General features: G+C 45.7%; 4 protein-coding genes across 4 annotated transcripts; 2 read left to right on the forward strand and 2 right to left on the reverse strand.

The window, feature by feature from the left end:
• Positions 1 to 5,325: 5,325 nt before the first annotated feature.
• On the reverse strand, positions 5,326 to 5,711 carry EURHEDRAFT_412261 (uncharacterized protein). Its single transcript, XM_040781863.1, has one exon. The coding sequence runs from the start codon at positions 5,564 to 5,566 to the stop codon at positions 5,378 to 5,380; it is 189 nt and encodes a 62-aa protein (XP_040639130.1). The 5' UTR covers positions 5,567 to 5,711; the 3' UTR covers positions 5,326 to 5,377.
• A 742-nt stretch (positions 5,712 to 6,453) lies between these two features.
• On the forward strand, positions 6,454 to 8,915 carry EURHEDRAFT_500121 (putative mucin; the record flags this gene model as incomplete). The annotated part of the gene is made up of 3 exons (XM_040785734.1): positions 6,454 to 6,764; positions 6,843 to 6,978; positions 7,051 to 8,915. 3 exons carry the CDS (start codon positions 6,454 to 6,456, stop codon positions 8,485 to 8,487), a joined length of 1,884 nt encoding a protein of 627 aa, XP_040639131.1. The 3' UTR covers positions 8,488 to 8,915.
• A 385-nt stretch (positions 8,916 to 9,300) lies between these two features.
• EURHEDRAFT_412263 (putative methionine aminopeptidase, type II) lies at positions 9,301 to 11,044 on the reverse strand. The gene is made up of 6 exons (XM_040781864.1): positions 10,968 to 11,044; positions 10,144 to 10,919; positions 9,821 to 10,084; positions 9,609 to 9,773; positions 9,474 to 9,560; positions 9,301 to 9,422 (listed from the first exon to the last, which is right to left on the reverse strand). Exons 1-6 carry the CDS (start codon positions 11,008 to 11,010, stop codon positions 9,366 to 9,368), a joined length of 1,392 nt encoding a protein of 463 aa, XP_040639132.1. The 5' UTR covers positions 11,011 to 11,044; the 3' UTR covers positions 9,301 to 9,365.
• A 910-nt stretch (positions 11,045 to 11,954) lies between these two features.
• EURHEDRAFT_377514 (uncharacterized protein) lies at positions 11,955 to 12,645 on the forward strand (the record flags this gene model as incomplete). The annotated part of the gene is made up of 2 exons (XM_040778976.1): positions 11,955 to 12,153; positions 12,209 to 12,645. 2 exons carry the CDS (start codon positions 11,955 to 11,957, stop codon positions 12,643 to 12,645), a joined length of 636 nt encoding a protein of 211 aa, XP_040639133.1.
• Between the last annotated feature and the right edge of the window lie 3,263 nt (positions 12,646 to 15,908).

The following is a 15,908-nucleotide window of genomic DNA, read 5'->3' on the forward strand; positions in this document are numbered from 1 at the left end:
AAGATAAAACCGGTCTCCAATAAGAGGAAGCACCAGTTTGTGTTACCTACCCGGTCGATGTACAGTTTTCCCACTTTTGTGACATCCATTTTCTAGACGCGTCCAGCCTCATATGAGAAATAAGAAAAACCAGGGACAAACAAAGCAACGCTCAACTGCAGCACGAGTCCGAATACGACCGAAACAGGGTCCGACAGGACCCCTGGTTGTTGACTGAACCTCGATATAATAATAATCATCATATAGTCAGGTGTCTGTAGTGCAAGTACATACCGATATGATTGGAAACAGCCCGAGAACGGTCGCTGAGATTGCCCAACCACGTTGGTCGATGACCTCCTTGGAAAATTGGATGGTGAGAGTAGCAGTAGTAGTTAGTGTCAAGGATTAGCCAACCAAGAAATGGGAATTGTTAGGTTTTGAACATGTCTGTCTGTGCTATGCAGCAGGCCTATGCGTATGCAGCAATCTAGATCGGGAGGAATCGCCAGATGACCGGCTATGGTCAGGGAAGAGAGTCTGTGCTGTGCTGTACTCCATAAAGAGTCCTGAAATCGAATTATGATGCATGATGGCCACAAACGGCAGGCATCGATGCTGATGAAGATGATGACGATGAAAGAGCCGAATCCGAGGTAATACCAAAACTATCATCCATATCATAATATTGAATGTAATGCGTATGAGACAAAGCCGCGGCTTCGCGGCGTTGCCGAATGCGTAATCAGGATCACCTTGACACAGAGGCAACAATATAATGAGAGTTCTAACTGTGACTCAAAATTCCAAAAAAAAAAAAAATTATGCGACGAACTAGTCGGGAAAATGGAGTCGCGATGATGAGATAGCATACCATAGTTTAGTCTGGAGTAGAGAAACCTGTACACAAAAACAAAAAGAAAGACGAGAAAGCAAAGAAAGTCTACGCTAACCCAATTGGGTTATATTGGTTTTACTCCCCGCCGCGGCATTCACCGCTGTAAAATTACATAGTTACAAGTTGGATACCAGACTGGTTGGCAAGAAGATCCATATAAGCAGTAAGTGGGATAATTGAATCACAATATCTGGATGATAGGCAATGGCCCCGGGATGGCAGGATGCATCTAGCCAGTGGTTACTCAATCAAGCCATTTTAGAGTCAGCATACATGTATCTCAACCGCCCATCTTTTCCATTGAGGAGAAAGTCACACAATGCTTTAAAGTCCACATGTACGTAGCACTCAATAGTGCAGAGATCAACTGATGCGTTTGCCTTTGTGTCCCATATTCTTTAATTCAATGCTTATGGGCATATTTTAGTACATACTATTATGCTCGTGCATACTCTACCATCGCTTAACAGGCTGTCATTGACTATGACTAGTTACGCGTTGGACTCCACCTGCCCAGATCCGTCTGTATCCGGTCCAGAGTGGCGGCTACATAGTCGCTCTTATGGACGTTTAATGCTCTGTTGTAAGAATCTATATTTAGAGTCATCATTAGTACTCCAAGAGTCCAAGAAGTGAAACAAGCCAAATTCTTAAGGTTCCAGAAAACCGTCCTTGAAGTATACCACTTATCTTGTCTGTACAAGTATGTCTCTACCGAGCGGGGAAGTCTCAATCTCCATCCGGAGTGTTAATTCTGATTGTCCGGTTTCTTCTGTATGGAGCAGTTAGCTTTTTGATAGACACGGATTAAAGCGTGCAAAGTCTGGACCCGTGCTTGGGTTTCAGGTGGCTGCAAAACCCAGCCGAGGTTGGATGGTTAGTTCTGCTTGCGATCCTTGCTCCAGCTAGTCTAGTCAACGCTCCGTACAAGTCCACCGAAAATCACCTAGAGAGTCAAAGACAGTTTGTTTGCGGTTAACCCGTATACGAAAGTACTGCCGCAAGGATTTTGGCGAGCAAGGAGGGAGAACAAAAGAACAGAACAACAAGGCTAAACCCGTACAGGTAAGAGAAGTATGTGCTAAACTATGCCTGAAGAGCTCTACTCAAGGATAAACCTGTAGGAGACAAACAACCACGGGACTCCACTTTAGATTCGTCAAAGACAAATCTCCGACTTTGGAAAAAAAAGTGTATGGAATCTTTAGTCTACGTTGACCTCGCGTGCACTTTACGCGGGTCCAGGTGATCGACTCTGACAAGGCATAATGATGAGAATATTAATGAGTCGGGGAAACCGATGTGCTCTGTACTCTGTACTATTCGCTGCTTTCCGTAAAGGCATATCCACCTGCAAAGAGAAATCAGGATGAAAGACATGACCAGACTGGACCCGCGTGGGTGTACGGAGACGGAGAACGGCGTATGTCCATATCCATCATCATCATTATCATTGATTGATTGATTGATTGATTGATTGATTGATTGTCCGCCCGGAGTTAAATGGAGACGGACTACAACAAAGTGGCGGTACCAGAAATGAAGGAGTTGAAAGACGGCAAAGAGGCGCTTGGTTTCGTATCGCCCGACAGATCCAACTCATAAATTGAATTGCTGAGTTTTTGCTCGTTTCTCGTTTCCATCCCGCCTCTAGGAGATAATCCGAACCAATAATCAGGGAAATGCAAGGGTGCGCACTGCCTTCCTTTCTCCCCCATGGAAAGGTGGGTGGATAGTCTGTTAGTTAGTCTACGGAGTGAAAAAGAAAAAAAAAAAAAAAAAAAAAAAGAGGGCCAGAGATCCTGCCAACACCAAGACCAAGATATCCTGGTCCTCGGCATAGGGAGGTTCTCACTCAAAGTTACCCCGAACTTTGGTCTGCTAGGTTGTGTTAGTTGTTAATTAGCTAGTCGATACGCACACACTGTTTAAAAAAGAGTTGGTTGACTTGAGAAATAGTTTTCCGGACTATCGCGTATTCCGTACTGTGCACACCGAAAGAGAAAATAAAGTATCATTTCACAACAACTCGTCGTGGTGACCTCTTTTGGTCGGGCGCTGACTGGGCGATGATGATCTTCAGTCAGAAGAACAAGAGGTCACCATGGTTCACGGAGGGTACACTTTGTGTATAGTCCTCGTACTCCGTAAGAGTTATCGTTTGGAGTCGGCCTAGTCGATGCTACTACTATTACAGTTACTGGTTGTCATCACCACAATTTTTGGTTCTACTGGGGACTCCGTATTCCAACTGTGTTCGTGTCTTTGCATCGGATATACGGTGTACGAGCCCCATCTGAAAAAGGTTGCCTTGCTCAGCAACATACATCCGTAGTAAAAAAAAGAAAAGGAAAAGAGTGTCAGCATCTGGAATAGCACTATAATGGAACTTCTCCGTCCACGGGCAGCGCCCGAATAATGAAAGCGTTCGTGATGTGCATTTATTGCCATCTCGCGCCCAGACCAGGTCTCCCTACCAGTATTTGCAACTCATACGAAAGACAGACGATCCGCAAACAGGTTGGCTTTTTACCGACCATGTTTCGTTCTGTTCACCTGTTTTGTAATGATCAATCAAAGTCTCCTGGTCCAGATGTGCATAACACATAATAGTCTGCACTGATAGTCGCAGCTAATCGTCGAATCCAGCGGGATCCCCAAGACTACCGGGCGAATGAGAGACGTCGCATGGACATGTTTCTGTATGAGAGTCAGAGATGAAGTACTATTGAACTGTCAAACCGCGGACTAGGATCACGGCGCGAAAGACGGAAAGTCGTCCGGTTGATGTCAGCCTGGCCTAGCCACCATCACTGGCTTTCGGATATGAAGGTTTAACAGGAAAAACCGCGGCGATAAGCAGAGAAAGGATCTTTGGGACGATCGAAGTGGCACGTCTATAAATTATCGAACATTTTGACTCTTACGAGTGTTTTGGTGTACTACAGAGTTGCCCCGTACGTAGTAGCACTACTGCTAGCAACAAGTGCCGAATGCAGACCGTCGGAAATGACCAATTTGCCTTACTCCGTACTTGTCCTTCTGATGGTCCCATAAAAAAGTCAAATAATGAAGCGAGAAAAAGAGAAAGAGAGAATCGACGCAGGTGTCCAGCCAATGATAGACCCAGGAATATTTTGTGGTTGATCGGTTCCATAATAACCATGCCTTCGAGATCAGTCATAAGCCTCTCTTGTATGCACTACTCATACTACTCTGTGCTAGTATCCTACGTATCCATACCGTGTGCTCTGAACCCGGTTGGGAATGAATATCGTTCCCCTAGAATGGCGGCTGTACGACGGTCTCGGTCTTCCATACATAGTACGTATGTGCTATCTCATCTCAATAATGATAAATAATAATAATAATAAAAAGTAGGGAAGGAGAAAAAGGAAACGAAAGCGAGTGACCGACCGACGGAAGGGTGCCAATCCGTCTCCTGTTTAGCGCCCTAATCCATGTTAATGCGTTAATGCGTTGATGCTAGGAGGCCATGGCTTTCAGGTGAGCCATGGGGGATGATGATATGCCCGGCCCCTCTCGGTCACCATGGGATAGGATAGGCACACTCCCACAAAGTGCTCCGTAGACTTGCTCCATACTCGTACAGGTCATGTCGTAAAGAAGCAGTCGCTTTTGCTTTGCCGCCTGCGTCGTCGGTGTTGGAATGGATTCCTTGGCCGGGATGGATGGAGCAAAACGGATGGATAACAATGGATAAACGGGAGTGGGACACTATCGTCGTCACATTGTCACCATCACCGCCATCATTGTTCTTATTCGTTTCCGTGTTCCGTAGTATGGTAGAATCACCATCGGCACCATATCATTTATCCATCATAATCATCATCCATAGTCATCCAGATGTGGTTCGGATTCGACACGGAGCAAAGTCTGAAAATGGTGGTGGAGGGAGAAAAAATGTGGATAAAGACAAGTGACTCGTTTCCAGTTTAGCGCTTCGTCTGCCGCTAATCTGGGTAATTCTTGGTATGTATGTACGGAGTACGTATGGTATGTATGAAAGTGGGTGGATGTAACCAGTCAGAAACAGCTACGACCAGCAATGACCAGCAATGACCCCAAAGACCGACCGTTGTTCAGCTGTCTGTGTGTGGTATTCTAGCGGTAACCAGCGGTAACCAGCGGTAATTTTGCCTCCTTTTCTGACTAAAAAGTCTTTACCGTATTCCCGTGCCCGTCTTTTTTGCCTCTCGGAGAAACTAACCAACTAGCGATCAACCAAACTGTTGTTGTATTGTTGTTGTGTTTCTTTCTCCCTTTCATATTTTTCATTTTTTTTTTTTTTTTTTTTTACCCACTCCTTTCTGTTACTTCTCCGTGGTGTGGTGCAAGTTGCCCCCCCTAGAACCATTCACCCATTCGGGGCGAGAAAAAAAAAAAAAAAAGACGGTTGCAATGCAACACATCCACCAACAGTGTCGTTTCTTTTCTCTAACCTTCGCTTTTTAGTGTGGTCTTTTTTTTTTTTTTTTTTTAATTGCATAACCTGGCTCGGCCTCTGACATCAATCGGTACTCTATACTTGTACTCCATAGTCGTAGTAGTAGTAATAATAACGCTAATTAATTCACTAAAGACAAGACTGACTAAACGACCAGACCAAGAAGAGACAATCCGTCTCCGTCCATATCCTTCTCCATCCATCCATATCCATTCACCCATACTCCGTACATACTACTACTATTACTACTACTACCAACCCGGAACCGACCCAAACGGGGACCAGAAAGGAGGATCAACTCTCTGGACCTGCGTCCGGGTCAAACTTTGTCTTTCTGTCTTGTCCTTGTCCACCTTTTTTTTTTTTTTTTTTTTTTTTCCCGGGCCCTTGTCTAAATGCTCCTAGGCGAGGATTGCCTGTACACTTTATGCCTGTACTTGTAATAATTTTTTTTTTTTTTTTTTTTTTTTTAAAAAAAAAAAAAAAGACTATGGATGGATTCATTAATTTACGGATTTCCAGAGGATGATGTCTTGACTTCATTCCTCCACGACGACGCTTCTTTTTTCGTCTTTTTTCGTCTTTTTTCTTATTATGATTGTTACTTTTTCCCCCCTTCTCTTCCTATTATTATAACCGCTCTAACTTAGCCCCGTCTTACACGGGTCCCTTTCTCTTCTATATCACCTTCCCCAAACGTGGTATTGGCTGCGGACTCTTTACTACCATACCTTTATAGAGTCTCCAAACAGGCAGATAGTATCCCAAACTATACTGCATTTTCCTTTTTGGTCCGTTTTAACACGGGCTGTTCCTCATTTCTTCTTTCTTTTTTATTATACTATGTGATTCCGTTATTTTTCTTTTTTTTCTTTTTCTTTTTATTTTCTTTTTGACCCTACCAATTTCTACTCCAGACACAATCCCTTTAGTGCCTTCATTCCATAAGGCAAGGCATGGTCAACATTCACCATTTGTGCTGTTGCTATCCTACCAGTTCAATTGAATTTGCAGTTGCAACCCTTTTTTTTATTTTTTAAAACTGCTACTTCACCATCGTCATTGTCGTCAGGTGCAAATCGGTCCCAGAATCCGTCCGCCCTTCCATATGCCTCCGGCTCTGGCTCCGCTTCCGTATCCTTACTCTTCTATACCGGGTTCGATCACTCCCACTCCTCAACACAACTCCCAGTCCGGAACGTATCAAAAGCAGCAACAACAACAGCCTCTGGATATCACTTCTAATAAACTCCATCATCACCGGACCGCTCCTTGGAGGGTCGGTCTACCAACACCTCCCAGCGAAATGATGAACGGGGTTGCCTATAACGCCTATCTTCCTCCAAATCCACTTACCACTACTGCGACGACCACCCCAGGCAGCTATGGCAACAATCGAAATGGACTCCCGATGCACTCGTACAGCAATTATTCCAGTCACTCTCGTTCCAACTACGGTTCTTCATCGTTGTCCTCGACTTCTGCGGCCGTGTCTAGCAAGCCCCAATACCAACTAGCCTCCGCCAAGCCTGCCGAATCAGGCAGTCAGAAGAAGTCTTCGCTCCCCTCATATTTGCAGATTCCCTCGTCCATCAGTGACACCAATGGTAACCTTGCAGAATTTGCAGCTCAGGTACGATTTGACTTGCTGGTGAATTTTTGGTGTCAAGTGACAGAAGACTGACTACGTTGATTTGTTCTATAGATGACATGTCTGTTCTGGTTCGAGAGTACAGCTAAGTTGAACGCCATTGAGAACCGCCTGGGCAGCCTCCCAACACTCGTTCCTGAAGTCACACCCGCATTGGGATTCCAGAAATGGGTGACCACGGTCCTGTCGACAACGCAAGTGAGCCAAAACGTCATCTTGTTGGCCCTCATGTTCATCTACCGGCTGAAGAAATTCAACTCGGGCGTCAAAGGGAAGAGTGGAAGTGAATTCAGACTGTTGACGATTGCTCTGATGCTTGGAAACAAATTTTTGGATGACAACACTTACACTAACAAGACGTGGGCTGAAGTGTCGGGGATATCGGTGCAGGAGATTCACATCATGGAAGTTGAGTTCCTGAGCAATATTCGATACAACCTCTTTGCATCCGCAGAGGAGTGGACCGAGTGGCATTCCAAATTGAGGCGGTTCTTTGAGTTCTACCACAAGGCTTCTTTGGTCCCCGAGGGCAGTGAACAACTGCTTCCCAAGACTCCTCCTGCGCTCCGCATCTCTCCCAGCTTGGGATCTACGCCTCCGTTGCCGTCCTTGTCTCCTGGCTCAAAGCTCCCGTCGCCCCCGGTAAACGAGTCGTTGCGTGCCCTGCCAAACTGGAATGCTCCCATGAACAATGGCTCGTATGCGCCTCTCCCTCGGCTTGGGAATGAGATACCGTCATCCGTCAGTTCCCGAAAGCGGAGCCGTGATGAACCGGCGGAGGAGCATCCGATGAAGCGAGTAGCAGTATCTACCAACCCTCCTGTCGCAACCCTTCCGCCATCTTCCGCTCTCCCCAGTATCCCGACGCTTCCGCCGGTGTTGACGCCGACTTCTGCTCCAGCTTCGCAGGCACCAATGGCAAGACCAGTTTCCCAGCTCCCACGACCCAACATCCCAGTCTCCTCCAACCTGGCTCCTAGCGTTCCCTCTTCCCTCTCACATCAACTCCCTCCGGTCTCTGTCCGGACGGGACCTTCGTCGTACAACACACCGACGTCAGCGTCGAACTGGGCTCCACAGATGCCGTCGACCACCGTACCGTCCATGTCGAACGGCATGTACACTACGCCTATGTCTCTGCCGGACCCGGGACGACACCACCTCGGCGTTACTTCGGCCACCGTCTCGCCGGCGCTGTCAGCGTATTCCGTCCACACATCTCCAACCCATCTGTCACCGTCTTTCTGGCTGGCGAATCGCAACTCCCCCTATCGCCCTGTGCGGTCCGTCAACACCCTGTTGATTCCTCCGCCGTCTGCATCGCTTCAGCAAAACCGACCTGTTCCCTATGATCATATGCACTATCAACCATTGGGAAAGCCAGCGGCGGAGCGCAGAACTGGCCTAGTGCCTTATCTTCACCAGGACGCATGGCCTCAGGGACCCATCGCTCAGCCTGTTTTCCATCCCACTCCGAAATACTCGGGTTGAGATCCCCATTTTTACGCATTTTTCACGATTTATCTTACGACGTTTCGGATACAAGATGTCTTTTTTACTTTCTAGGTGTATATTCTTTTCTGTTGACTTATTTCTTTGCTTACGACCTGGGATTATGGCGTTGAACATCATAGATGGTTAGGTTATCTGTCGTCTTTTACTTTCTACTCTTCTTTTTCTCTTCACTCTGCTTTTGTCAAGAGTATGTCAAGGGCAATTTGTTCAGTTCTATCTCATTCTATGGAAGGGTGTCGCATGATTATGGCGTTGCATATCTTACTATTTTCTTGTTGCTATACATTTTTTATGTATATCTAGCTGCATTTGCATTGTATGATCGGGTGACTAAAATTCAACAAACCTCCAGATATAAGGATAATTGCCTGGGGATATTTAGATGTACAACAATTTTGAATGCGTCTTGTAGACAGAAGTACTCCGTGATGTAGATTCTGCTGGTTATTTTAGGCGGTGGGACGCGGTGATGATTTCATTTTCCAGGCGGTGAGAAAACTGACGAGAATTAAAGAAAGTCATCTACTTTGCTATCAATGGTAGCTTGCTACAGTATTTCGTCCAGAGCAACAAGAATTGGAAAATGGTTGTAAATAATATTGGCAAAAGCCCAATTCAAGCTTGTCTAAGCAGTATTTCTGTTACTAGATAAAGATAGGACTGGCCTGTAGTCAATTGAGCAGGTCAAAAACGAGCGGCATACCATGTTGAATAGTGAAAAGACCCAGGACGTCCAGAGCAAGCCATGTTGGATAACGTTCGAAAAAAATCAAAGTCGACTAAAGGAAAAAAAAAAAAAAAAAAATTAAATCTTCATATAAGCTATGCCGTACCAGATGCACCTCAGTGATCATCTAGTAGTCATCGCCACGGCTGATAATCTCCTTGCTGGACTCCCTCAGCAAGAATGTCTATGGATGTTATGTTAGCTGTATATTCAACAAGACAGAATAGAAGCATACGTGTTCAAACTGGGCCGAATACGATCCTTCGATGTCCATAAGCGGCGCGTAGACCTCTACAACGCCTTTGTTCGCCAGTTGGCTTATCTACTCTTATAAGCATACTGATCAATTTCTAGGATGGTGAGTACTTACACTAGCCAAATACCGTTGAACTCCAAGCCGTTCAAGATAACGGCGGCAAAAGACAAGCGTGCCAAAATGGTCGTTGATCGTCTTATACAGAGATTTGGCAGAGGCAAGAGGCGATGTGATCATCTTTGGTGCATCCAGCTCCTTTCCGTATCCATAGACGCCAGGCTACAACAGATAAGCATGCTTCCCTCTAGATTTGTAAGAGAACTTACCCCATCGACTGTATACCCACGCCCTGTTGACCCAAATGTTTCAAGAGCATATACCTCTCCCTCCTCCATCTTGGTTTGATCGCGATTCTTGACGAAAGGGATTGACTTCCCACCATGGATCTGATACCGCTTGATGTTGTGCCCAGAGATGTTCTGCACCGGTTTCACAGGGAAGATTTTGCTGCCAATTTGAACCTCGTAGCTTTCCATCGCTTCCTGGATGGCAGCACTGACATCGCTGATCCGGACATCAACACCAGCATTCTAACAAGCATTAGCGACACTAGAGATGCAGTATAATCACGGAAGTATGCAGGTTATACCTTGATACCAGTGTTTGTAGCGTCCTTCACTGCAGCAAGCAGATTGTCATATTTTAGGTCGAATGACATGGTGAACGCACTATCAACAATCCAACCGTTGATATGAACACCAAAATCGACCTTCATTACGTCATTCTCCTGTAGGAAGATGTCCTTTTGGCCGGGATTGGGCGTGTAATGTGCAACGCAATTATTCAGCGCCAGTCCGGTGGGAAATCCCATCCCCGACTCAAGACCTTGTCCAGCTTCGAGGCCGGCATTATCGAGCAGCGCTCTAACGCCATCCTCAATGCCCACAGCTATGTCCATGAGAGCCTGTCCGGGCCGAACACTGTCCTGCACCCAGCCCCGGACCTGGCGATGGACCTCTGCTGCTTTGCGATAGTTGTTGAGAAAGCTGTCATCGTGAAGGTGCGTGCGGGCCAAATAGCGGTCCTCCTCAGCTGTCGTGCGTGCTGTATTCTCGACCACGGGACTATAACTCTGAATCTCGCCGCTTGGGTACTGGCCACTAGGGAAAAGATTTTTCAAAGGAACCCGTGGTGGGGATGACTGCTTCACGGATGAAGCTCTCTTCTTGGATTTCTTACTGCGTTTTTTCTTCTTAGGAGTTGATGGTATAGCCTGGGATGTCAGCGAGGTAGCAGGGCCGGCCTTATCCCCGCCGTCATCATCATCTCCGCCATCGTCGCCCAGTGTAACATCGCCATCCCGGGATAGGTGTGTGCCTCGAGGTTCGCCGCCGGCGGCAATGGCGTTGCCAGTGTCGGACGGACCTGGTGAGATTAGCATCATATAAATTCAAAAATGAGGCAAATACATACCACCATTTGGCTGATTCTCATGCTCTGGAGACTTAGAACCCATCTCGACATCAAGTGATAGCTGGCTCAAGAATCTGTGGTGGATGGGAAGGAATTTACGACCTGGCCTCGTATTCTTAAGAGGCGGAGGTGGAGTGGCGCCTTTCCTTTTCGGGCGATCCCTGAAGCATGCTTGCTGTTTACTTTTGCTTTTACTTCTTCTTTCCCAATTTCTTGTACTTGTAACTAATCAATTTTTCATATCGAGTGCGTGGATACCAATATTTAAGGTAGCCAAGTAAGTAGCCTATTGGCCGCGTAGTGCGATATTTTATATTTATATGCGGAGCGCTAGGTGTAATGGATCAGCTAAATAGCAGAAAGCTATAGTAATGAATGTACATCTAATGCTAGGAGTACTATGAGTGTCACAGGCTCGGAATAGTAGATAATAATGAATAAATGTTCCTATCTAGACTATTGCAACCATCGACGAGAATGTCGAATCTGGAGAAGAGAAAAGAAGAGGAAATCTATCTAGGTAATGAAGGGGTTTTATAGAATTTGTTGGCGACATGACTGAGTAGCAGCATTTGCGATGTATCATTCATTGCTGCAGTGTTGAGCCGTCATATATGAGTCGTTATAATGGGCCTACAGACTCGGCATGTATTGTTGGCAAATTGGATTCTGCAGCTTTTGATTGTGCCATGAGATCTTGCATTTGAGGATCATCAGACGCGGCTTGCAAACTGTCTCCATAACTGTCACAGGTTCAGCCAGGATTATGGAACTTCATCTCATAAGTCTTAGACACCGTCAGCTCTGTAGATCTGCCTCTAATCGAAGAGTTTCCGTAAGAAATCCCTACGCAAAAGAGAGTGAAGAACGAAAGCCATACCGTTCTCGCCAATCCCGGCCTGGTTAACAACGGTGAGCGCACCGGGTCGGATCAGGATACCCCGTCAGCAGTTCGCGCTGGGTTGATCTCTGGTTGTGAGCTGCAAGATGGCTGTTCAAAGTGTATCGCAGGGCGGCAAGAGCATTGCGCACAAGGCAGATATTTTCGCGAAGCCAATGCATTTGGAGAACCCGATGTCATCTACACTGATTGTTGAGATTATTCAGGATGAAGTGCAGAAGAATAATATGGCCTGGATGATGGAGAAACAGGCCAAGTCTATGCCGACGGCTTTGCGGGATAACTGTTCGTCCTGCCTTCCCTCTCTTTTCACCAGAAGTTCAACTGATCTTCTTTCTAGATAACCCAGCTACCGATTCTTCTTATGGAAATAATCATGTCAAAGATCTTCTTGATACCAAGGACGGCACTCTCTCCTTGATTATGGACGTTTTTCTTACTGTCCCTCCACCGACCCTATCCGCAGACAAGCTGCCCGTCTTCGAGATTGAAGATAGTGATCTGGTCAAGCTGGATTCAGACAAGCCATTTCCTGAGATGCCACCATCAGCTGAGGAGTGGGAGCCAGCTAACCCTTTGCCTGATTCACAACAATGGGAAGATGTGCACAAAGCATGGAAGCAGCCCTCGTTGGAAACCGGAGATCAAGGGCAATTGGGTTCCGTGTCGCGCTGGCACAAGGCATTTAACTGGGACAAGGCGAAGTGTCCAGGCTGGCCGGTTTGCCAAAGCAAATGGACGCAAAGTTTAACGACCTTTTTGTGGCAGCGCCGTTGATTAACAAATGATGGTCTATAAAAGATCCTCTCATTTAAGCTCCATTGGGAAGCTGGTAATAATTAGTTCTGGTGAGTATTCTCATTTAACTCGTTTGTATGTAGATACTTCTGGAATGAATGGCAGAAGGAAAATCTACGCCGAAAAAGCACTCGTGGAGATGTATCACACAGGTGGTTTAAAAATATAAGATCATAAGCCTATAACCCCTGTAGAAAATTCAGAAACTGGTCGAGTCTGATTGAGTCATTTAATCCAACAGGCCTGCAGGAAATATCATGCGAACAGACCATCTCATAGCATGGGTATCATCGCTCTGTTTTCACATGCTTCAGGACAGGCAGATATGGCGCATGTAGAGCCTGAGCCTGATATTACCCTTTCATCAGGCAGAAGTAACTTGATGTTTGACCCTCACTGTAGCTGTCAATCTAGACCACCGAGTCTCATTAGTTTAGACTGTAAATTGAGATCAAAAGCTCATCAAAAAAAAAAAAAAAAAAAAAAAAAAAAAAAAAAAAAAAAAAAAAAAAAAAAAAAAAAAAAGGAAAAAAGTCAGGGCATCCGACAAACCCAGTTCCTCCTTATAGTGTCTCTTGCCCGCACCTCAACACCTTTTCTCGTCAGAAATGGCTCGCGCCATCAATACCGCGACACTGAAGATTACTCCGTGGGTCATAAAATGGTTCGTCTGACCACTTCTGTAGCTTACTGGCTGAAGTGAAGGTGTCATGTTTTCATAAATGGCCAATGACTAATTCGCACAGAGTTGATCCGCTGTTTCAGTGGAATTTGCCTGGATGTTTCGTCAAAATCTACATCCAGTGACACCTTGGAGACCACTGCCACAAATATGCTGACTGGCGGTGAAAGTGGTGACACGAAGAGGTAAGAGATAGTCGGTTTGGTGATCTTTGTAGGTCTGGTTTTACCACCGGTGAGACTGGAGTCGCGCAATGTCAGTGATTGAATTCGACTTTGGGATTTTTCTGTTGAGCATGTGGCAATCTTTTTTGTGATTTTGCAGATCACCTGGAATGTGGTATCGTCGGGTGTCTCTTTGAAGAACTCCATGCAAATGGTCGGAAGGTGTGAAGCGATCAATGACCCATAGGAATAGCCTCCTAAGATGATATGTACATCTGCAACAGCATCATTCAATTTTGACCCCATATGTAACTAACTACACGGAACACTAGCACTCGTCAAATTTCAGCCTCTGTAACATCTCATGGCATACGGCTATGCCACCGCGAGACCAGAATGCAATGAAGGCTTTTCCATTCCCACATGTTCCCCAATAGAAAGGTTCTATGATATTTCCAGGTCTGCTGCCTGCATATGATGTTTATGATTGCCCTACAAGGGATTCTCCACGGAGACTGCCGATATAACACTAGCCGATTTCGACATCTAATGGATTACCTATTAAGCTACCGAAACAGGCATATTAGGGAAAGCGTCTCAGATTTAAATCACCGCTCCGCAACAACCGTCCGCGGCGTGGAGATTTGCTGACACGACGAAGTAAAGTCTCTTTGGTCAGAGCCCTGTTGTTTGGTGCAAATCAAGAATGTTTTACCTAATCAAGGATTTAGTGATGCCAAGTCACCATCAGCCCTAATTTCGGCGGGTTTCTCGGAGCTATGCTGCACTTCACCCAGTCAAAGATGACCCAGCTGCCAACCATGTAAATCCTGATGTCATCGGACTATATAGGACGAGCTGAGGCTGTAAGAGTCACTTTATCATCTTAATTCTCTATATGGGATAAGCCATTCGATCCTTCCCGTGACTTTTGACATATATAGTGTCCTAGTTTATAATGACTTTATAAGATTCTAAGCCCGGAGCTGCCGGGTGCTCTAGTAGGCCAAGGAACCTTTGCTAGCGAAGAGAATGTCTTGACTTGTACAGTTTACAAAACAATCATCCATGTAATACTGGCAATATAAGCCTGGCCAGTAATAGTGCTGTCTTTAAGGAGCATCGGAATCGGGCTGCTCCATCATGTTCCCGAGCAAAGCATTCAGCTCTCTAGCCTCTCCCTCCTCCGCCGCCGTGGGTAGATTGACAATAAGAAGATACAGTGCATCCTTCTGCAACTTCTTAACAAAATGCCTTCCTGTGCCAGATATCAGACGACCGTCTCGTGACGGATCCGCAGACCGTCTGAGAAGTCTGTTGACTCTTAATGTCTCATTCCTTTTCTCATGTAAAGTGGGCCACAGTTGTAAACAGGGCTGTTCACGATTTGCCGGTTTGCCTATTTTGCCGGTACTATACCGGTGACTATACTATTTGACTATCATGATCGGTAAGCCGACTTGTAAAACATAGACACTTTGCTATTCTATGGCATCACTAAACCAAAGCGGTCGGTCTTGAGAACTAGGATTGCAGGCTTGGCTTTGCACGTTTTATTTGGCTCCCTTGTCAGGGTGCAGTGATCCTCGCCTGAGCGATCCCGAGTTGCTCCGGGCGGCTCAGTGAGCCAAAAGCGGCGAGAAGTCGGACCGAAAGCGGAAAGGGCAAGTGTCGAGATTTCCGCTGAAAACATTTACAATAATGAACTGACATCAGATCCTTAAAAAAGAACAAACGAATTTAAGCTCCGAAAAGAACCGCGGGAAATTCCGGGGTAGTTGTTCCGGGATCTACCGCTAGCTGACTCAGCGGTCGAGGCCTTATCTGATGGGCGTAGGTGTAAACAGAAGAGTAGAAGTAGATAATAGTAAGGGTAAGCATGTGGTGTAGATCAATCTGTAACTGGAACATTGGAGCATAAGTAGGACCGCATCGCTCTTTTCTCGGAGTTCAGCATATACCTAGTCATGGAAATACTCGTATACTTCTCCTCATGAAATTTCTCCTCACGACTTCTCCAAATCTGTGTCATACTCTATAAGGCTGATACCGGACCATTAGCAACACAATTCCACCTTCAAACAAATCAATTGCCAGACAAATAATTGAAGTGGAGGATTTTATCAATTGAGCATTTGTCACAAGGTCCAAAAAAATTTACAGAGCGGGCGGCACACCGATTCGCCCAAAACAGCTAACGAGACCACAGTCAATTTTTTTTCTCTTTTCTTCTTCTGTGCTTCTTTTTTTCTTCTCCAGATATTTTTTCCTGAGGACATCATAACTCATAGACTTTGCTCACTTGGCTGAGCCATTGCGAATTTTTCGCTTCTTTTTTTCATTTCTTTTTCCACTCTCCACTCCTCATCTCTCTTCTCCCCTCTTTTTTTTTTTTT

The sequence above is a fragment of the Aspergillus ruber genome (assembly GCF_000600275.1).
Source record: "Aspergillus ruber CBS 135680 unplaced genomic scaffold scaffold00012, whole genome shotgun sequence".
NCBI lineage: Eukaryota > Fungi > Ascomycota > Eurotiomycetes > Eurotiales > Aspergillaceae > Aspergillus > Aspergillus ruber.